Source organism: Micromesistius poutassou (genome assembly GCF_964030765.1).
Source record: "Micromesistius poutassou genome assembly, chromosome: 5".
NCBI classification, from domain to species: domain Eukaryota; kingdom Metazoa; phylum Chordata; class Actinopteri; order Gadiformes; family Gadidae; genus Micromesistius; species Micromesistius poutassou.
Window position 1 is genome coordinate 20,803,748 of NC_140275.1, and position 22,989 is coordinate 20,826,736.

The 22,989-nt window shown below is 47.3% G+C and overlaps 2 protein-coding genes across 2 annotated transcripts; both read left to right on the forward strand.

Annotated features, from left to right (window-relative positions):
* The first annotated feature begins 3 nt into the window (after window positions 1-3).
* sf3a1 (splicing factor 3a, subunit 1) lies at window positions 4-6,680 on the forward strand. Its single transcript, XM_084468780.1, has 16 exons — window positions 4-58; window positions 179-257; window positions 705-814; window positions 897-1,104; window positions 1,278-1,529; window positions 1,618-1,692; window positions 2,001-2,151; window positions 2,644-2,840; window positions 2,929-3,046; window positions 3,470-3,777; window positions 4,169-4,408; window positions 4,724-4,931; window positions 5,575-5,723; window positions 5,840-5,941; window positions 6,026-6,097; window positions 6,186-6,680. The coding sequence occupies exons 2-16, from the start codon at window positions 210-212 to the stop codon at window positions 6,285-6,287; spliced, it is 2,340 nt and encodes a 779-aa protein (XP_084324906.1). The 5' UTR covers window positions 4-58; window positions 179-209; the 3' UTR covers window positions 6,288-6,680.
* A 165-nt stretch (window positions 6,681-6,845) lies between these two features.
* tbc1d10aa (TBC1 domain family, member 10Aa) lies at window positions 6,846-22,123 on the forward strand. The gene is made up of 9 exons (XM_084467600.1): window positions 6,846-7,546; window positions 9,096-9,195; window positions 13,740-13,847; window positions 14,388-14,494; window positions 14,872-14,986; window positions 16,338-16,403; window positions 17,674-17,863; window positions 18,864-19,018; window positions 20,218-22,123. The coding sequence occupies exons 1-9, from the start codon at window positions 7,359-7,361 to the stop codon at window positions 20,941-20,943; spliced, it is 1,755 nt and encodes a 584-aa protein (XP_084323726.1). The 5' UTR covers window positions 6,846-7,358; the 3' UTR covers window positions 20,944-22,123.
* The last annotated feature ends 866 nt before the right edge of the window (window positions 22,124-22,989 follow it).

Sequence of the window (22,989 nt, forward strand, 5' to 3'; positions counted from 1 at the left end):
TTGTGATCCCGGAAGTAGTCGTCCTTCATTGAAAGTGGGCTGACGAACACACGACGCGGTAAGTCCTTTAGTGCGGCTGAAGCAAATGTGTATATAACTTTCTTATACATTTTCCTTATCCATGTTCTGTAAACGTTTACCTCGTGTCTGAACGCTGCGGGTGCTTATTTATTTGCAGGTTATTTTCCGACCCACACAAAGAAGCAGCCATGCCGCCCGGGCCTGTAGCGATCGTTCAGCCTGAACCCAACATCACGGTAAGGCTAGCAGGCGGGCTAACGCCGCCGATACGTTCTTCCATTCATCTGAATAAACATTGTAGAATAAACTGTCTGGGTTTAATTTCATCCCCAGATTGAGTAGTTTCCGTTGTAATGAGGTATCTTTACCCTTCATATGTTAACGAGACTGACAACAATGGTTAAAGTGCACTGCCGTTTGTAATGCAAAGTGTTCTTTATTATATAATGAAATATTATTAATTATATAATATTTATTATGTTTTTTTTTTTCATGAAATATATTTGTACAATTCGTCTGACGATGTGAACATTTTTTGGTCAGTATGTTGTCTGGCCTCCTTAGTTATGTGCTGTTTTTTTTTTTTTTTTTTTTTTTTTTACCTTAGTAAAGAATCTTTATCGGAAGTGTTCCTGTTTGGTGTGTGTGTGTGTCTCATAACTTATATTATTGTCTCTTAACAGATTGATGAACCAGTGGAGGAAACACCAGCTACTAAACCTATAGTTGGTATTATATACCCGCCTCCAGAGGTCCGAAACATCGTCGATAAGACAGCCAGCTTTGTTGCCAGGTAGGATACTCTCGATAATGTGCAGTCGTGTATTGTAAATGTGTGTTTTGCTGATACACTTACGACTGTTGCCATTTCACAGAAACGGACCAGAGTTTGAAGCTAGGATTCGGCAGAATGAGATCAACAATCCCAAGTTTAATTTCCTCAACCCCAACGACCCTTACCATGCCTACTACCGCCACAAAGTCACAGAGTTCAAGGAGGGCAAGGGCCAGGAGCCCTCTGCTGCGGTGCCTAAGGTCATGCAACAGCAGGCCCTGCAACAGTCACAGCAGCAACCTCAAAAGGTACAGATACAGAAATGCATCAATATTAATTATTTTACTATCCTCCTTTACTATCATAGCGCAGGGCCTGAGAGAAGGTGCTATCGTTAGGGCTGTATCTATTCCAATAAATATACTTTTGTGACATTCAATATCCAGTATTGAAATGTAACTGTCAAACTCATTTGTTACAGTCCCAGGTGATTCATGAGGCAGTGATCCCCAAAGAACCGCCTCCAGAGTTTGAGTTCATCGCTGATCCTCCTTCCATCTCTGCGTTTGACCTTGACGTCGTCAAGCTCACCGCCCAGTTTGTTGCCCGCAACGGTCGTCAGTTTCTCACCCAGCTCATGCAGAAAGAGCAAAGGAATTACCAGTTTGACTTCCTGCGGCCCCAGCACAGCCTGTTCAACTACTTCACCAAGCTGGTGGAGCAATATACAAAGGTAACCAGAACAAAGTCTAACGTTTCGACGTTAGTCTCCTGGCGAATGTGTTAGATTGACCTTGTGTCCGCGTCTCCCCATGCTGTAGATCCTCATCCCTCCCAAAGGCCTCTTGCAGAAGATGAAGCGGGAAGCGGAGAATCCAAGAGAGGTGATGGACCAGGTAAGCCTGCTTCCAGGAGCTTCACGCAGAACGTATACATGCAGAGTCATAATCGGGTAACTAAACGAATAAGACCTCAACAGGACTTGTAAAATGCATGTAAACACCTTTATCCGATCTACTTTGCACAAAAATCGGCAACGAACAAGCTAAATCAGATAAGAACACCAAGATAAGTCGTTCATAGTCTGGTCTTTTCTTCATCAAACATCGATGGATGATTAATAACTACATCTACTTTGAATGTATGAACATATTCTCCTGTTGGCACACGGCTCACCGGGGACTGTAACTCTGCCTATTGCCAGGTGAGGTACCGCGTGGAGTGGGCCAAGTTCCAGGAGCGTGAGAGGAAGAAGGAAGAGGAGGAGAGGGAGAAAGAGAGGGTGGCCTATGCCCAAATCGACTGGCACGACTTTGTTGTGGTGGAGACTGTGGATTTCCAGCCCAACGAGCAGGGTAGGTAGAAGCTGATACTGTTCAGTAAAGGTTCTGATGTAACTCATCGGACACGTAAGCTTTGTCTCAAAGCCCTGGCTACAGTCTCGTAGCACTGACATATGAAGGCACCTCTGTTAGTGATGCACCGATTGATTGGCCACCGAGCATGATCAGTCGATATACGCCCTAAAATCATGATCAGTGGTCGGCCGATCAACTTGAAATTTTCAGATTTCAGGGGCCAATCACGTGACTCAAAAAGGTTTGCAACAATACATGCCGTCATGAGGTTCAGTCACTGTGAGCCACCTAAGAAAATGGTTACTATTGTAAATGAGTAACAAGACTGTAGCCTACTGTCCTTCCTGGTTGCACATGAAAGCTCCTTTTACGAAGCAGATGGCGGCTGCCGGCCGGGCTTTGAGACACAGCTAATGCGTAGGGAGAAATGATATGCATGAAATGAACAGTATCTTTTTGTTAAATATATTTTTAATTTTGAATCCTCAGGTCACTTCCCTCCACCCACCACACCCGAGGAGCTCGGTGCTCGCATCCTCATCCAGGAGCGCTACGACAAGTTTGGGGAGAGTGAGGAGGTGGAGATGGAGGTGGAGAGCGATGACGACGACGATGGGCGCGAGGAGCGCAATAACGGCCAGCCTTCGCAGCCGGACCAGGACACCCAAGTGCAGGACATGGACGAGGTTGGAAGAAGAAGGCACCCTTTATGAATGCAGTAAAATATGAACACTCGATAAGCCAGTGTGTAACGGCCTTCCTTGATCTCTCCAGGGATCTGATGATGAGGAGGAAGGAATGAAGGCTCCTCTGCCCCCAGACAACCCCATGCCCCCTCCACTGCCTCCTACGCCGGATCAGGTCATCATCCGCAAGGATTACGACCCCAAAGGTATCCCAGACTAACCTTAAGACATAACCCCATGTAACATGAAAATTACCTTTCTGGTTAATCATCCTCTGGTTAAAAATTCTAGTCTTAATCCAGTCTACCAGCCTCCCCAGTGGACTGTAGCAAATGTTGCTTATCCATCCATCATACATCTAGGTGGACACTTGTGATGTCACAAAATTGTTCAAAAGGCTAATAATGGCTTATCACACTCACACCTGGTGGCATAAAATCAACTCATCTCGCTGTACTTGTTTGTAGTGTTTATTGTCTGCGTTTCCTGTTCATGCACTGTCATGGCCTACACACAAAGATAGTTGTTTGATTTGACCATGGAAAAAGCTCACGGGTGCACCAAGTAGTACCTGCTGGGGCGGGCTGATCCAGTCGGTGCATGATGGATAACACTTTCCCTTGTTTCAGCCTCCAAGCCTGCTCCCGTGGCCACCACCCCGGATGAGTACCTCATCTCTCCCATCACCGGGGAGAAGATCCAGGCCAGCAAGATGCAGGAGCACATGCGTATCGGCCTGCTGGACCCCCGCTGGCTGGAGCAGAGGGACCGCAGCATCCGCGAGAGGCAGATCGAGGACGAGGTGTACGCCCCGGGACAGGACATCCAGAGCAGCCTGAAGCAGCTGGCCGAGAGGCGTACCGATATCTTTGGTGTGGAGGAAACGGCCATCGGTAAAAAGATCGGAGAGGAAGAAATCCAGAAGCCAGAGGAAAAGGTGAGCCACGTCGTTGTTTTCATTGCCCGCTTTTCTTAAAAGGTGGCCACTGTGCGGAGGATCTCCTGTTGTTTGAATCTGTGACTTCATACTTACCCTGCGTCCAACACCCATACTACCCTGCTATTTAGTATGCCAGTAAATGATTGAGTATGTCTGAATACATTGTATGGAAAATATTGTGTGCCAAAATTAAGTCACATCGGCTGAGCCTGCGAAAGTCGATGGTGGCACTACATGTGTGCTAATCAGTGACATCACCTGTATCTTCCAATCGTATGCATACTGTGTGCAATAGTATGTACTTTGTAAGTATGTACCTAGTACAAGTAAAAATACAAAGTGTGATTTGGAACGCAGCCTTAGTGTTTCCGTCTCATCCCATCCACAGGTCACTTGGGACGGTCACTCTGGTAGCATGGCGCGTACACAGCAGGCCGCCCAGGCCAACATCACCCTGCAGGAGCAGATCGAGGCCATCCACAAGGCCAAGGGCCTGGTGGGAGAGGACGACGGCAAAGAGAAGATTGGCCCCAGCAAGCCCCACGAACTCCGTCACCAGCCCCCCATCTCCTCCCCCATCCTACCCAGACCCAATCTCCCGATGCAGGTGCCTCGGCCACAATCTACCGTAAGTTCACAACTGTATTTATAGTCGCCGTGCGTAAGGACATGAGCCGGTGTTTATCCTAAACGACATCTTGGTACATGCAGCGATTTGTTGCACGCCGCGCAGCACTGAGCATGTGAAGCACCAGACTGTTGCGCTTTATGGGCTCGTCCACAGCAACGTTATGGCCAATATAGACACGCCATGGACGTGCTATGACAGTGTCTGTGCACTCCACCAACGGTGCATCAGTGCTACTGTAAACGATGCTTTACTGAAGATCTACTGGATGAGATTCCAGTGTAACAAACGTCCATGCTGAATGTTCATTCCCAGATGCTGCCCCCGGTGCGTACCACTCTGCTCTCGGCCGTGCCGGTTCTCCCGCGGCCACCCATGGCCCCCGTGGTTCGCCTGGCCTCCGGGCAGGTTCTCACCCCCATGCCGCAAATGATGCACAATCCCCGCATCAACGTGGTGCCCATGCCTCCTTCCAACCCCCACATCATGGCCCCTAGGCCACCGCCGATGGTGGTCCCTTCTGGTGAGAAAGACATTGTTTATTATACTGTGTTTCAAAGGATATTGAAATAAGGGAAATTTCAATATCATTTTTTCAGGGCAGATGCTGATATTGGATTAATTTAGGATAGATATTAAGTGCCAAATTTGATATTATTAAATGCAAATCAAATGTATGTATTATAAAATATTTATAGATTTAAGATTCATATGATTAAAAGTTAAACAGTTGAGTGGGCATGGGCAATGGGCATGCTCATGATTGGATTTAAATAAAGTAAATCAGTTTAAAATAAAAGCCTAACTTTCAAAGCATTTTATTTGGCCAGTTTGTTAAGATCCCAGGTTAATGGTTGACATTGTCATTATGTTGATATGTAAATCAGCCATGATTCTTGGTCAACTCGCCCCTTCTCGTTGTGTAGGTGTGTTCTGACATTGGGTAGTTATCGATCAATGACATCCATTATTTTCTAAATTAGCATTTTGCATCTCCCGTAGCTTTTTTTTTAAAGAAAAAATAAATCTATCAGTTGATTAGGAGGATCACATCCTAGCAGTGGGGCTGAGCATTGCTGCGCCACAGTTGACTTCATATTGCCTTAGGGGACACGCATTATGTTTATACATGAATGCCGATGCTCTCCTTGCTTCTCCTCTCCCAGCCTTCGTCCCCGCCCCACCAGTGCCCCAGCCACCGGCCCCCGCACCCCCGTCCCACCCACCCCCTCCTCGTGACGACGAGCCCATGAACAAGAAGATGAAGACGGAGGACAACCTCATGCCAGAAGAGGAGTTTCTGCGCAGGAACAAGGTGGGTTAGACTGTTCTATGTTCTGTGTTTGGGCACTGTGTTTAAAGCCGTGGCATCCCCACACACATTCCATGGTATCCTTGAACCTGATGGTATTTCATTTGTTTCCACTCCAGGGTCCTGTGGCGGTTAAAGTCCAGGTTCCTAACATGCAGGACAAGACCGAATGGAAGCTAAGTGGGCAAGTGCTCAACTTCACCGTTCCACTAACGGACCAGGTATTATGTTTACTTTTAACGGTTCATCCTCTGTCTCTAAAGTTAGAGTACACAGTTGTAACGTGAATGTAATGTATTCCCTAGGTGTCTGTCATCAAAGTCAAAATCCACGAGGCCACAGGCATGGCTGCAGGAAAACAGAAGTTACAGTATGAGGTAATTCATTTTTTTAATTCTTTGAATATCTACGGTCTCATATCTAAGTGTGCAATTGATTAATTGTGTGCTTTTCTGTAACTTCTAGGGTATTTTCATCAAAGATTCAAACTCCTTGGCTTACTACAACATGAACAATGGAGCAATCATTCACTTGGCCCTGAAAGAGAGAGGAGGCAGGAAGAAGTGAAGCAGGCATCCAGGGAAATGTATTCCCAATGTTTCATCTGATTTCTCTCATTGGTGCCCTGCAACATTGCCCCCCACGATTGTATTTGGGTTTTGGTTTATAACATCAAGAAACAAAAAGAAATCCCACAATATTTTAACGTTTATTCTGTCTTGTTCCCTTTTGTTTTAAGTCACCTGGCATCAGTTGTCTTGATTTTTTTAGAACATCAACAGACAAAAATAATGCAAACAATATTTTAACTTTGATTCTGTCTTGTTCCCTTCGTTATTAGTCACCTCTATTCGGTTGTCTTGATAAATGTGTTATTGTGATGAAGTGGTCACAGTTAGTTTAGAGCTTAATGCTCTTGAACTCCTCAATAAAGGACAATACATGTATCTGTTTTATTCATTATGTCCTCCATAATTTTTGCTCTAAATGTTGATAAAGGATCGCAGAATGTTAAAGTATTAACTGTGCACTCTTAATAAAAGTTGCAAGTCCTCCGTGGACCACCAGAGGGAGCAGCGGGGCGCGCCGCTCCAGTGTTGACAGACCGGAGGAGACCGAGGAGGGTCAAGAGACCGGAGGAGCACAAAATGTCTAGGAGTCTTGGAGTGGGTGACAACGAAGCAGAATAGCGTTAGATAAGTAAACTATGTTTTAAGATGAACATGTGCGCTCTGGTAACATGATGAGCGGTCAAAAGTAAAACTGTTTGACTATAGGATTGAACTAAACGAGTACATTCCCGGTGATATTTGTTGTATCCATACTAAAGCTGCCGCCTAGCTAATGTTTGCTGACGTTAGCATCAACGTTAGCACAGTGGTAGCTAGCGAGCCAGCTCAGCCAGTGGCAAAAGTAAAGCTCACCCCTCTGGTACAGTCTGCCATGTCGGTGTTCGCCTAACAACTGACCATTTCTTATTTTTACCGAGCCAACGATAAGCCGTGGCCGCGAACAGGACATGCTAGGGCGGCTTCTCGACCCGACATGCTTCCCGAAAAAAAGGGCTGAAAGTTTGAGCTGTCAAGCTTGTTGACGTAGCTAAGCTACTTAGCGGAGCTAGTTAGCCGAGCGGCTACCATGGCCAGGATAGAGAACGGTCGTCAGTCGATCGATACGAGGAGCATCCGGACGATCAGCAGCAGCCACACGCACATCGACGACGAGAGCTCCTTCGGCTCCGACTCGGAGCTCAACGGCTTCGTCAGCGAGCGGCACACCGACAAGTACGGCTTCATCGGCGGGGCGCAGAAGTACTCCGAGGAGTCGTGAGTAGTTGAACTTATTGAACTTTGTAGACGTTGTGTTTAAATTGGTGTCCGTATATGTTTTTTTATGTGCACGCAACGCAAGGCGGTCTGTGGGATAACTAAGGAGACGGATCATAGATTGCATGTGTACAACTTTTCAATCTCAGTTATTTCTGTCCCAGCTGTCAGCCAACGTCCCCCCGGTGTGGTTGAGGTGTATTATGGTAATTGGCTTGATACGGCCTGGACTAATCATGTATCCAAAGGAATGTATTCCCTGGCTGCATGTGGCTGGTTTGTGTGTAGTCTCTCAAGGGGACAAGTTGAGTGAGAGATGCATGATGAGATGAATAAATGTCACTTTATATTGGATAAGTCTGCGACACAATCCAACGTGGCGAATATTGTTCTGTCCTCAATACTTTGTTTTATACTACAATAAAACCAAAAAAAAAATCAGATCAATGCCATTTTATTTTATATAGCCGTTGTAAGCTTTTTTGTGTACTTTTATACAAAATATGCACTAGCTCATTTCAGTGACATTGCCACTACTTAGTGTTGGACCTAATGGCTACGAAGCAGTCTTGAGAATGAAGAGAATCGGAGTTCAGCAAAGGGCTTCCTGGCCTGAAACGGCCTGCTTGACGTAAAGTTTACTGGTGTTTTTGGCAGTGCCCTGAGCCACATCCCTGGTGCCCCATTACTAAAGACCCGTTTCTGGCTAAAAGGGTTGTGTAGTTTTTCACAGACATGGTGTTTTACTGCCATGGTACGACATTGTGCAGTCTACCATATCCCCGACCTGATAGTCTCAGGGCATCCGATGTTCTTGGACAGTGTCTGGCTACCTCCTTTTAAAGAAATTGCGCTGCTCAAGATTTATAGGAGACCTCTCTTTGAAGACTTTCCATACTCCACAATTACAGGCCTGTGTTGATCAGTTAATGACATGGTTGAGCTTCGCATAAGGCATCCATCAGGATGCAGCCTATCCTTGACTATATTTAATTTTTCTGTTTGAAAATGTCAGATCTTCATGGCTTCTTCTTGGAGCTGAATGGTCCAAGCTTAAATTACATCATGGAACAGGCTCAACCACGTGCTCTTTGACGCTAAACTATTTAAATGCTTAATTTATTTAGATTGTTGTCATATGACATATTTATATATAAACGTGGCCAACTTGTGTCCTAGTTCCTGATACTACTAGATGGCATTTAGCATATTTCATCGATATTCGGCTTAAGAAGTTAAGAGGAAAAAATGATCAGTTTATAAGAAGTAGTTCCACCAGTGTAAAAATGTCCCATACTGCTGCACATCCACACCGCAAATGCTGACCTTGGGGGCCTCCCTGTTTGCGGCCATGCGTGCTGCGTGTGACGTCCTTGTTATTGGTCTTTGCATGTGGGTCAGACTGACCAGTTCACACTGGATTCTCATAACCCTTTCTTCTTTCAGTTGATCCCTGCTCTCTGCGTCTTTTTTAATCTGGGCTGTTGAATTAGTTTAATGAATATTTCACACTATAACCTAATCTGCTCTCCACCGCTCCTCTCTGCAGGGCCCAGGACGTGCCTCCAGAAGTGCTCAGGCAGAGAGAGGTGAAATGGCTGGACATGCTGGGCCATTGGGACAAATGGATGGTCAAGAGACACGACAAGGTCAGAGCAAGGACACACCTCTGTCCTGCATTTAGCCTGTAGCAGCGTGTTGGTACAAATACTGATGGATGCTCATGTATTTCGGTAATAATAGTTTTTGTTAAGAGAGCGGCTTGCTTTGCATAAAATACACTGATGCTACTGAGTAGGGCTTTTTGAATACGTCGGCCCTGAGTATTTGCTAGGAAAGCTATCAAACACAATGGCAGCCATGTGTCAATATTCAATTACTCAGATAGGAGGCCTCTGTCTGTATCATACCACTTGGCCTACTCCCTCGCCTAGCTGGTTCTCCCTAATGGCTCCGCAAGTATGCGACTCCTGCCCATTTCCATGAGTCAGCAGCAGGCCGGAACACGATCCATCCCTTTCTCTACAGTCACCCCACGCATCATGTGACAGAGTGACAGTCTGAGAAGCAGGGTGGAGCACGGCTGACAAAGCATAACAGACACTGTTGTGAAGTTCCCCGTCTCACTGTGGGGCACAGCTTGTTGTCGTTTGCTTTCACTGCAGTTCCCTAAGATAACTTGCTGATCCTGTGTAGGGTAACAGGGTCATGAATTAGTGAGTTTGGAATGGAAGTGATTTGACTTGGTAACTGCCTAAACACTTGTGGTTGTGGATGGTTGTGTGTCTGGGTTTGTTGCTACTGGACGTTGTGCAGTGTGTATACAGCTCTCCTCAGAGGGTAGAGTGCTCTATCAGAAAGACTGTGATTTGCCGGTATACGCACATATTGTAAACCCTTTTGCTATATTCTTATTTCTATTTTCTTTGATATTTTACATTTAGAGGAATTATTATATTATCAGGTGAGCCTGAGAAAAATCAAAGCATCAAATTTTGTTTATGTTCCTCATTTGTACTCTCAACTCTCTACTCAAAACTACTGCTGGGTATATTTAGGCAGCGTTTCAACACATCGTTTAACCCTGTTTAAGATCTGAGATTGGTCCATTAACGTGCAGATTGATTCACTCATTCATTCTACTGCACTCATTGTTTTGATCCCCCTTTGACCCTGTGCGTGTGCACGGGGGTTCAACACTAATGGTTTGGATGACTCTCATGTGCAATAGCGCCACACTCTAATAATTTATTTTCCTTGCCTTTGGAGCCTGTTTTATGACTGATATATCGCAGAATGGAGGCAGAATAAGTCATGTTTTGGGCGTATATTATGCTAGTTCACTACTCATGAACATCTGTTCTCAATCCGAACAGGTGGAATTAGGGATTTATATATTGACTCAATACCGATATCGCAGTATCCCATTGTACAGTCATTCTCTTGTGGAAAGATACGTCCATTGACTGTGTGGCTTGGTTTTTTTCGACGTAGAGCCCACTTAAAACCGCTATATAACGATCAAGTTTCATTGGCTGGTTTCCCTGTCATCTATAAGTGTGAGCAGACGGGTCCACCACACGAACACACCCTGTGGAGCAAACCACATGACGTGTGTGACTCAAGTGAGTGAAGAGAAGGAGGCCTTGGTGACACTCGTCAGCTCAATGGGACTTTAATCAACCAACCACGCCAGGACGCATTTACTGTCAGGCCCAGATCGGATTTCACATTATGGGATTTAGCAGACGCTTAGTCAAAGCAACTTACTCATGCATACTTATTCATCCACATGTTCACACAACGATGGAGGAGTTAACCATGCAAGGCAAACAGCCAGCCTGTTGGGATGCAGTTAGGGTTAGGTGTCTTGCTCAGGGACACATCGACACTCCGCTAGGAGGAGCCGGGGACTGAACTAGCAACCTTCCGGTTACAAATCAACCCGCTCTCTCTCCTGAGCTAAGCAGACCCCCAGATCAGATGTAGCTCACATTGTGATCCGAAGTGCCAGACCACATCCTGTAGTGGTCCGGCTCTCATTCTGATCGGATTGCATAGGTGTGTGTGTGTGTGTGTAGGGAAATCTGGGCACAATGTGGGCTGACTAATGGCTAGGTCTTTAAACCAGCGCCCCATGCCTTCACCGAGCCTGCCAGGATTGTTCTCCGTCCCCCTCGGCAGGTACAATGCAAGGCACTCTGGGAATCATACCGGTGATCTCTTCTAGTTACCTGAAGTTGTCCATGCCTCAGAAAGAGGCATGGACAACAAAGAGGGTTTAATCTCTTTAGTTCTTGCTGCAAGCGTGCGTACCTTTGCATGGCCACATTCCTCTTCTCTCTTTCTCTTTCTCTCTCTCTCCTATACTGTAGCATACTCCCTCGCCCATCAGACACTCTACACCTTTCGGGTACCGTCATTTGGTTTGATTTAACAGTTTACTTTGAGAGGAGATGCAGAAGGGGCCGTGTCATATCAGCGTATTCTTAGATCCTGGCATCATAAATGAGGGAGAATATATGTAGTGACATAGAAGCCCTTTTAAGTCCCGGAGGGCTTTTTTGGGGAGAAGAAAACTATTACTTATCCAAGGTTATAGTGTGCTTGTCCGTCAATCTAAGTATTATAGTTGCTCATGCCCAGAAACAAAATGTATTTGCTAACTGTATAACCTCCCCCCCCCCCCCCTGTAGTATTAGACATTTCTGCCAGGTTTCATGATCCAGAAATGAATGAATTGAATGAACCTCTAGCTCGTGTGTGTGTGTGTGTGTGTGTGTGTGTGTGTGTGTGTGTGTGTGTGTGTGTGTGTGTGTGTGTGTGTGTGTGTGTGTGTGTGTGTGTGTGTGTGTGTGTGTGTGTGTGTGTGTGGTGGCGGCTACAGCCTGCAGAGTCCCCACTGTCATGGTGGAGTAAATGGCAGCCAAGAAGTATTCAATACGCACCCTTGTTCGGCCTTGCATGAGTGCCAAGAAGCCCATCACCTCCTTGGCATCCAGTCCAGATGGCCTTTCTCTGTTTCATGTCTTCAAGTTCAGTTCCAAAAGACCCCACACTTCCGATTCCTTTGGCCGTTTGTTACACCTCCAGCTCCACCAATTTTTCGTCTGCAGTTTCTAGCCATACCACCATCTGGGTTTCTTCGGTTCTAAACAATCAAATATGTACTTTATATTATTATATCGCTTGATGCATATCTCTACATTTAAGGCCTCGCTCACACTGCAACATAAAGTGTCCCAAATCATAGGGAAGACGATTTTCTTCAGCCAAACGTGTCCGATACAGGTCGGATTCTTCGACATGCAACCTCAATCAGAACAGTCGTTTGTAATTCATGCGACTTTGACACATTTGTGTGCTGGCGAGAGCCATTCAGTGAATACAAACATGAACAACCGCTGCAATGCAGGGACAGTGAAAATATTAGTTAACAGCAGTACCGGTAGTGTTTGATAGTGATTAATTTTGATCACCCACAAAAGCTACTGTGTGTTGCCTCTTGAATTGCACTAGTGCTGCTGCTCGATTTCATCAGTATGTTCGACAATGTTGATTACACCTTATTTGTAGCTTACTCTACTACGATGGAAGCTGTACACTTATATTTCTTTTTATTAAGTAAAGTATTTATAATATTTGCTTGTATGTATGTCACTTATGGCACACATTGCACTCCTGACCATCCCTGGAAGGAGGGATCCCCCACTCTGCATGTGATGAGTGGATCCAAAGCCACTGATGTCTACGTAGCAATACTACATGATGTTGTAGTTTTGCTTTTAGGGTTATTAAATGAAAACAATTTGTTTTGAACAAATTTAATGGCTTAAGAAATTAAAAGGTAAAAACAATCAGTTTATAAGAAGAACGTCCACCAGTGTCAAAATGTTCCCACCTGGTCCACCATACTGCTGCACATTCACTGACCTCTGTGCCCTCCCTGTTTACTGCCATGCGTGCTGCGTGCGACTTCCTTGTTATTGGTCTTCGCATGTGGGTCACTTCAGACTGACCACTTCACACTGGAATCCCATATCAGCCACATTCAAAAACAAAAGGTGTACAGGCAAATCAAAAAATGGGATCTGAGCAAAAAAATCTGAAATTGAAGATTTATGCTGTGAAGGAAGCACTCATTACCAAATGTAACAGACCACATACTGATGGAAGAATACTGATGGCAAAATGTTATACACCTTTTTGCCATCAGTATTTAGTGTATTAGTATTTACTTTATTTAGGATAGTTTTTACCCTCATGCCATCAGGATGCTGAACTGTCCTTGAACATTATTATTTTTTATTCTACCCTTTTTCTCCATCCTTAACTCCAGTATTTTATTTATTCTTTAAGTTGAACAGACATTTGAGCACAACAATTTTCAATACTGATAAATTATGATTTATGAGTACTTGATAAATAAAAACTTGAACTTTGAACTTGAACTTGAGTATTTTGAGTAGGTTGTATTAGGACGGAGAATCACTTTAAGACTATCCCGACTCCAGCCACAGAAGCGGCCCTGTTCTCCATCCAGAACCGGTGACCCATGACTCATGGCTTTCGTTCTCCACATAATCCATGCTGTTGAGCATGCTGTCCCTGAGTGAGTGGGTTGGCGGTCTGCACGATCGCCCCTGTGGCGGGGCTGCGTTGTGACCGCTGTGGTGTCCACCCCGGTCTCCAGGTGAGGCTGCGCTGCCAGAAGGGGATCCCCCCGGCGCTGCGGGGCCGCGCCTGGCTCTACCTGTCCGGGGGGAAGGTGAAGAGGGAGCAGAACCAGGGCAAGTTCCAGGTAGGCCCACTGCGGGGGCTCACCCCTCCTGCTGTGTTCGTGTTGTGTTTTGTGAATCTAGTGCCTCAACGATTCGTTGTTTGATCGATAAAGTCGATCAACGGAAAATGAGCTGAATCGTATTTTGATAATTAATCATTTTATTCATTTATCCATTATTTATTTTATACAAATAACATTCTCTGCCTGATGATCAGTTATTATATTTGGATCATTATAAAAGGAATAGTTTTTCTTGGCTGCTTGTCAGTTAAAGCAAGCATATTTAAGGCATCACTTTGGACTCAGATGATGCTATTATTTGTGACCTTGCATACACCAATTTAATCGATTAATCGACTTTGAAAATATAGTTATAGTTGCAGCCTTATATGAATATATGAATTATTTATATATATATATATATAATATATTGTTCATTATTTGAAAAAACGCCGCCACAAAGACTCATACATATATATAAAGATAGATATAAGATATAAACCCTAAAATAGCAGCCATCATGTGTGAGAGGAACACGCTGAGGATGTGTCTGTCCAGGAGCTGGATAGCGAGGCAGGAGACCCCAAGTGGCTGGACGTGATCGAGAAGGACCTGCACCGCCAGTTTCCCTTCCACGAGATGTTTGTGTCGCGTGGAGGCCACGGGTGAGTCCCTCGCACAATGCAAGGGACGGCCAACGTCCTGTTGGACATTTACACTTTCTGACTTTGCTCGTCGCTCTCTTTCTCTCGCCCTCTCTCTCTATCATTTGCTGGCTCGCTCTCTTTGTCTCTGTCTTTCTCCCTCCCTTGCTTGCACTCTTACCTCTCACGCTCTCCTCTTTCATCCCCTCTCTTACCTCCCTCTCTTTCTCCCACCCCCGTCTCTTTCTTACTGTGTGTGTGTGTGTGTGTGTGTGTGTGTGTGTGTGTGTGTGTGTGTGTGTGTGTGTGTGTGTGTGTGTGTGTGTGTGTGTGTGTGTGTGTGTGTGTGTGTGTGTGTGTGTGTGTGTGTGTCCGTGTCTGTCCGTCCGTCCCCACAGGCAACAGGACCTGTTCCGTGTCCTGAAGGCCTACACGCTGTACCGGCCGGAGGAGGGCTACTGCCAGGCCCAGGCCCCCATCGCCGCCGTGCTCCTCATGAACATGCCCGCCGAGGTGAGCAGCTTGAGGGCTGTCCAAACGCCGCGCCTCTCTCTTTATTCTTTATTAGGCCCTGGCTCTGTGATCCGTGTAAACACACCGCCCATATGGGCTCCTGGGCTATTTTTAGGCTAGGTTATAAACACTGTCCCAGGCCACAGCGCAACTCAAGCAAGGCCCCGGTTAAGGCCTTCGGTAGAGCGGCCATGATGCGCTGCGTGTGAAGGGGCGGACATTTTAGAGTCTTGTTTGGCTGCGGGTGCTGGACATGAAACGGACGCGTTGTTCTTGTCAAACATGGCCGCTGCAGAGCTGCTGCAACTCGATGCGGAGGAAGATGTTGTTTTTGGTTGTGTGCTGTTTACGACCCTGGCCTGCTGCGGAAGGGTCGTGGACGTGTTGGTGCAGGCGTCGAGCTCGCACACGACCCCAACAACAACAGCAGGAGTGTGGGAAATAGGAACCGCATGAGTGACATGGGAAATCCTCCAATCACATCCATGATTTGGACACACGGTTCACACACTCCGTGGGGAACAGCAAAAGTGTGCAGGCGTTTGCTAAGTGAGAAATGGTGTGAGCTGGGAGGGCTTGAAGGCTGTGATGACCTTGTTTCTGGATCAGTTCACGCCAGAGACTGAAAATGAAGATTCATCGATTCAGTAGGATGCAGTTGAGATTAAGACAAACTTCACGAATGGGAAATGACTGTGTCATTGCAGAGAGTAAACTAAGGACAAAATGGGATTTAAAAAAGCTACATATCTTTAGATTAGAATAAAATAATGAAAAAGACAGTTTAAAAAAGACAAAGTATTCCGAAAGTATAACAGTGGAATATTCATATAAATACGCTGTAAATGCTCGTGTTACTCACATGCAGATGTGTGAAAAAAGTTTGCACACTTGTAAAAACACTAAACGACCGCAATTACCTTGGAAGTGTTCCGTCATTGCTGAAGAAGGTTCAAGTGTAGGTTCCTTTTTCATTTCCTGTTTCACTTATTTAAATTTCCATTACATTTAGGGCATTCAGCCGACGGTTTTACCCAAAGCGCCTTACAATAAGTACATTTGTCAGAAGAAGGAGAAACAACAATATCGCTGTCGGTACAGTCAGGATCAACATCCTGACTTAAGTGCCAAGCACTTAAAATTGCTAGGTTAACCTATTTCCCGTATACAACAAAGATAGCTAGGATAACGATGCTACGTACTATTTTTAAGTGTTTGTCTAACTCCTTTCTGTGCTCTATTATTTTTTTTGTATTGTAATCTAACGTGTGACTCATAGCCTCCCGTGTTAAGCACTGCCTCAACGTTGTAGGAGGGCGCTCCCTGACATTACGCCTATTTGTTTCCACAGGACGCCTTCTGGGTGCTGGTCCAGATCTGTGAGAAGTATCTCCCTGGCTACTACAGCCCCGGCCTGGTAAGCTCAGAGCCCCACCAGGCAGCGCCCCGTGTTCTCACATCCTACTCCACTGATTAGTTCCTTATTCGCCACCAAGTGAGAGCGAACCCTCCCTGGGCTTTCGTACCTTGAGTGCAGGGATTTGACGGAAAAATGTACGGAAGGTATTCTGCGGCTTTGACTCACGAGGTGAAATTCACCTCGGCTATGAGCAGAAGGCTTAAGTATCATTATCGTAGCCCGGGGTGTAATGCAGCATCATCACAGTGGTTGAGCCACGTCAGAGATGACTTAACCGGTAAGATGGGTTCTGCAAGTTGCCTCCTGCCGGGTCTGCAAAGTCGACCACAGCGCTGGTTCCCAGGCCCACTTCCTCTACCCGCCACATGCATCAAAGGGGCGAAATGTTGAACGCAATGCTCTCAATGTGTCACTGAGATTTATGAGCCGTTTAAATATATCATATGGCTGTGAGGTAAATTCTTGACAATGTGTGCCCCTGTATGCGTATACGGAGAATGTTAAACGGTATTCAGGGTGGGTTTGACTTGTGTGAGTTGACATGTATATGAAACTGCTAGTAAAATGGGATATAGCTCAGGGGCCGTATTCACAAAGAATCTTAGGGCTAAAAGTAGGTCATAAGTGGCGAATTTAGGAGTAACTCCTTAAAATAATGGGCGTGTCAGTCTTAAATTTAGGACTCCTAACTTTTTTCACTAAGAGCAATTCACAAAGGCTTTGTGAATAACTTTTAAGAAAAAACTCCTACGTAAAATGTTTTAGCGCGAGTTAGGAGCACTCCTAGCGGTAAGATAAAAAGCTTTGTGAATACGGCCCCAGGTCCAAATTATAGTAGGAAGGAGACTTAATCCTGGAGGACTGTGTTTGAGGCCAGTGGACGCTTCGTGTGAGGGTTGAATCATGGTGTATTATTAGCATGTGATGGTTGCCAGCTCGGCCATAAAATGTTCACCGATGTGATGGAAGTTCTGTCAAACGAACAACCATAAAAAACAGTTTAAGAATAGGGTTTGTTAATACGTTTTCTTCACAAAGGTTTAGTTTAGTTTTTAGTTCAACTTTCTATAGGACCGACCAGGTGTCCGAATAGTGTTTGTTTACCCCTTTGTAATAAAGTTTTTTTTAGTTCAACATTGTACAGAGCTGATCAGGCGTCAGAATAGTGTTTGTTTACCCTTTTGTAATAAAGTTTTTTTTAGTTCAACATTGTGCAGAGCTGCTCAGGTGTCAGAGCTGCGTGCTGACGGTGCTCCTGGGCCTACAGGAAGCCATCCAGCTGGACGGGGAGATCCTGTACGCCCTGCTGCGCCGCGTCTGCCCGCTGGCCTACCGCCACCTGGAGAAGCACAAGATGGACCCCATCCTCTACATGACCGAGTGGTTCATGTGCGCCTTCTCCAGAACGCTGCCCTGGGCCTCGGTGCTGCGCGTCTGGGACATGTTCCTCTGTGACGGTACACACACACACTACTGTGTGTGTGTGTGTGTGTGTGTGTGTGTGTGTGTGTGTGTGTGTGTGTGTGTGTGTGTGTGTGTGTGTGTGTGTGTGTGTGTGTGTGTGTGTGTGTGTGTGTGTGTCTGTCTGTCTGTCTGTCTGTCTGTCTGTCTGTCTGTCTGTCTGTCTGTCTGTCTGTCTGTCTGTCTGTCTGTCTGTCTGTCTGTCTGTCTGTCTGTCTGTCTGTCTGTCTGTCTGTCTGTCTGTCTGTCTGTCTGTCTGTCTGTCTGTCTGTCTGTCTGTCTGTCTGTCTGTCTGTCTGTCTGTCTGTCTGTCTGTCTGTCTGTCTGTCTGTCTGTCTGTCTGTCTGTCTGTCTGTCTGTCTGTCTGTCTGTCTGTCTGTCTGTCTGTCTGTCTGTCTGTCTGTCTGTCTGTCTGTCTGTCTGTCTGTCTGTCTGTCTGTCTGTCTGTCTGTCTGTCTGTCTGTCTGTCTGTCTGTCTGTCTGTCTGTCTGTCTGTCTGTCTGTCTGTCTGTCTGTCTGTCTGTCTGTCTGTCTGTCTGTCTGTCTGTCTGTCTGTCTGTCTGTCTGTCTGTCTGTCTGTCTGTCTGTCTGTCTGTCTGTCTGTCTGTCTGTCTGTCTGTCTGTCTGTCTGTCTGTCTGTCTGTCTGTCTGTCTGTCTGTCTGTCTGTCTGTCTGTCTGTCTGTCTGTCTGTCTGTCTGTCTGTCTGTCTGTCTGTCTGTCTGTCTGTCTGTCTGTCTGTCTGTCTGTCTGTCTGTCTGTCTGTCTGTCTGTCTGTCTGTCTGTCTGTCTGTCTGTCTGTCTGTCTGTCTGTCTGTCTGTCTGTGCGTGGCCGCAATGTTCTGTTCAATAGCTAGGTCTATAGCACTTTTTCATGTAAATTAATTACTAGAATATAGAATTATTCACTGAAACAAGCTCCATTTTTTATTTAGTATTGGTGGTGTTTTTTCCACCAACCAAACGTTGAAGTCCTCCTTGTCCCTCCCCCTCTCCAGGGGTGAAGATCATCTTCAGGGTGGGCCTGGTGCTGCTGAAGTGCATGCTGGGAAGCCGTGAGAAGCTGAAGGCCTGCCAGGGCCAGTACGAGACCATGGAGCTGCTGCGGGCCCTGGAGCCCCGCTACATGCAGGAGGGCTTCCTGGCCCGGGAGGTAGGGGCCCCCCCCCCCCCCAAAACAACCCCGCTCCTTCACACATCACCGCTGGTTAAGGGATCTGAACCATTTGTAAAAAGAACAACTTCAAAGACATTCCAGAGAACCTCTGTGTGAGGCTGCGGGCCAATCGAAGGACAGACTTAACGCGGCGCACTGGTCTCAGAGCAGCTCGGCAGCAGCGCGCGTGCACCGCCGATCATATTTAACGATTTAATTGAGCGCGCGCGAGGGAGAAGAATGGCCGCTCAGAGAGTCAGCCGAGGGGGGAGAGAGTCACCGAGAGACGAGCTGCAGTCCTCCAGAGGCTCTGAGTGTCGGCCGCCCGGCGTCTGCTTCCTGTCCAGGCAGACAATGGCCTCTCTCATCGCCACGGCCGCCTTTCAGAGCCCGCGGCTGGCCACACATTCACATTTGCCCCCCAGGGGCCTTTTGGCATTTCCTTACAGTAGGGTTGGGATTGGGAGCAGAACTGTGATTTGATGAGACACACAAGCTTAGAAAGTACAGACCATCCCGCCCCCGCCTGCCCTAGTGCAAGTCTTATCCTCGGGATTAGTCATTTTTTACCAGGAATCCTAGGCCCTGTTCCAATTCCAATCCCCTAGATTTGAGCCCTAACCCTAGGTTGTGCGCGTTCCCGCGAAGGGTGTAGGGTGTCCCAATACTTAGGGGAGCTTAAGGGGGAGTGCCTATTTTCCCTTAAAATCAACCGATTTATTTCGATTTAAAGCAAAATGTGACAGAGAGCGCGGTGAGCGGTGCGCGTTGCACTAGGACTGCGTAGTGACCGGTCTAGGTCCACGCATTCGCTATTCGCAACCCTTGAACGCTAGCCAGCTCGGGAGCTGACTTGCAGCTAAGGGCACTCAAAGCAAAGTGTTCTTGTTAAGGGGAGAGAAACGGGACTGGGCCCCGGTCTAGTGGGCTTGGGGGTTTGACCCCCTGCCTAAAAAGGTCGGCAGCCTAGAGATGGAGGCCTGACCCCCTCCCTGCTCCTAACCACCTTGGTCTAAATTCTGTGAAAGTCGCTTTGGATTAACGTATTTGCTAAATAAGGTGTGTGTGTGTGTGTGTGTGTGTGTGTGTGTGTGTGTGTGTGTGTGTGTGTGTGTGTGTGTGTGTGTGTGTGTGTGTGTGTGTGTGTGTGTGTGTGCGCGCGTCCGTCCGCCCGCCCGCCCGCCCGCGCCCCTCAGATCGTGGAGGTCCCCGTGTCGGCGCGGGACATCGAGCGGGAGCACCACTCCCAGCTGAAGCGCTGGCGCAAGAACCGCGGCGAGCTCAACTTCAAGTCCCCGCCGCGGATGCACGGCGCCCGCGTCATCATGCTGGCGGAGCCGCCGCGGCGCCAGGACCTGCAGCAGAACCCCACCATCGTGGTGCCGGCGCCCCCGCCCACGCCCCAGACGAAGAAGGCCTCCAAGAGCAGGGAGGAGCGGAGCAGCATGAAGAAGAAGAAGAGCGGCCGGAGGTCCTCCCAGGCCCCGGAGCCCATCCCCAACCCGTACCCCATCGCGGAGGAGCCCGCCCCCCAGGCCCAGCCCCAGGCCCAGCCCCCGCCCCCGGTCCAGCCTCTGCTCTTCACCGAGACACACCCGCCCTCCCAGCCCCCCCCCGCCGCCGCCCAGCCCCTCCTCACCCAGCCGCTTCGCTCCCAGCCACTCCCCGTCCTGCAGCTCCCCACCCAGCAGCTCCCCACCCAGCCCGTCCTCGCCCAGCCACTGCCCCCGGCCCAGCCGGAGCCCCTGCTCCCCACAGAAGCAGAACCGTTGTCCCCGTCTGGGCCTGACGCGGCTCAGCAGCAGCAGCAGCAGCAGCAGCAGCAGACGCCCCCAATAGAACCCCCGCTCACTGCCAAAGAATCCCTCCTCCAGAGGTCCACCCACAGCCTGAGCAGCACGGAGCAGGACACCTACCTGTAGCGCCCTCTACGGCCCCAACGGGCAATCAGCATCCTTCCCCTTTTCTAACACCCGCACCAGCACAGGGGCGACGGCCCAGTCGCCAAGCGTTAACCGCAGCCGGCTCCACTACGTGTGTTTAAGAATGGGAGGTAATCGTTTTTATTTTTAATCACGCTTGCTCGATGACAACACCACATTGTTTTGTAGCCTATGTTGTGTCTCATATCTACATTAAGCAGCTTATGCTATAGTGTCAACGAATCGATATTCACGTGGTCATAGCTCCTCTGGTCAATCTGGTCATGTTACCTCTACGTCATTTCCTTTTTTGTTTTTAATGTGTGACTCTAAGCGTTTTTTTATGTAAGAAAGACTCTTTTCAGCGCAGTTTAGTTTCAGGGGAGGTTGTAGAAAGCTCCCCCTACAGTCTGATCTTTCTGCTACACATCTCTGGTCACAATTCATGCTGTCGAGTTCAATCAGATACTGGTGACGTCATCTTCTGTTACAAGCTTGTTGAACATTTCCTCCTGTAATCACCAGAGGGCAGTCTTGGGTTTTACTGTTTCAACGCTGAGCTCAAAATTCAAGACAAACGTTCGTTCTAATCGTTTTTTTTTTCCTTCAAATGTTACATGTTACTGTCGATTAAATCACACATATACTTTGGTTTCAGGAAACTGAAATGAAGCTAACCCTTTATTATAGCTCAAGCACCAAGCTCAGTCTGAGGTGTTTTGTAACCTGCCGGATTGCGTTGTGTATTCTTTCACTTTGACCCATATTTATTTGACCTGACAGTAAACTAAAGACATCCGTCGGGCTTCCAGGGGCGTTGGGACGTTTGCAAACGGGCCCCGTGTCTCGGCCATCCTTATTGGGTTTCATCAGATGTGCCGAACGGCCCGGGAATCAAACCCTGAGCCAGGCACTAGCAGACACTACACACCAGCACTATTTCACGATAGACCCGATCCACCGAACATTCCTCACTGTTCCACACATTCCGGCCTTCCCGAGGGCTAATCACTTTTTTTTTTCCAAATGCAAACCTGCGTTATGTATCCGTGTATATCTGTGCATGTAACTCCTGTAACGTCTGGGCAGGTCAGCCCCAGCAACACCAGCTCATCCTCCTGGTCCTTCTCACACCTTGCAGTCGAACCAGGGTCCTTCTGTAGTGGGGTGGGGGTGGGGCGGGGGGGGGGGGGGGGGGGGTCACGTTCGTTCGTTCGTTCTTTCTTTCTTTCTAAACGCTAGAAATCCCAAAGCAAATGGAGTCACTGTTCACTTTTAGATGATTCACTACCAGTACCTGAGCAGCAGAGGAAAGGGAATACTATTAGTCTGTATTTAGTTGGGGGGGGGGGGAACTGTTGCCGCTCTTGTTGGAGAATTGCACTCGTTAGGCTGGGAGTCGAGGAGCCCAGTTGGGAGGATCCATTATCACGGACAGTCTCTCTGATGGGAGGATCCATTATCACGGTCGAGAGGGACGGTCTCTGATGGGAGGATCCATTATCATGGGCGGCCTCTCTGATTGGAGGATCCATTATCACGGTCAAGAGGGACAGTCTCTGATTGGAGGATCCATTATCACAGACGCTCTCTGATTGGAGGATCCATTATCACGGTGGAGAGGGACAGTCTCTGATTGGAGGATCCGTTATCACCAGCTGGACAGTTGACACAATCAATAATTGGGTGAACAAAGTTACTGAACTGTGAGTTGAAGTGGTTCAGACCCATCGTTGTTTTATTTACAATAGTGATTCCTGCAGAGGAAGTCCTGATTTTTACAAGCACACGAGTGGATGCAGATGTAATCCTGAGTCATTCCACTCCGCGTCTCCCTGGGTAACCTACATTAAGCAATACGTTCTGAATGTCTAACAGAAGGACTAGAGAGATTTAGCCCTCCACATTGTCTGCTTCCTTTGTTTTGTTTCGCCAATATATTTGTTTAATTTAATGGTCTATGTGTAGATATTAAAGATTCGTTTTTTTTTTGCCATTATGATATTCTGACCATCACTCGCATCAAGGGAAACATTTATAAGTGAT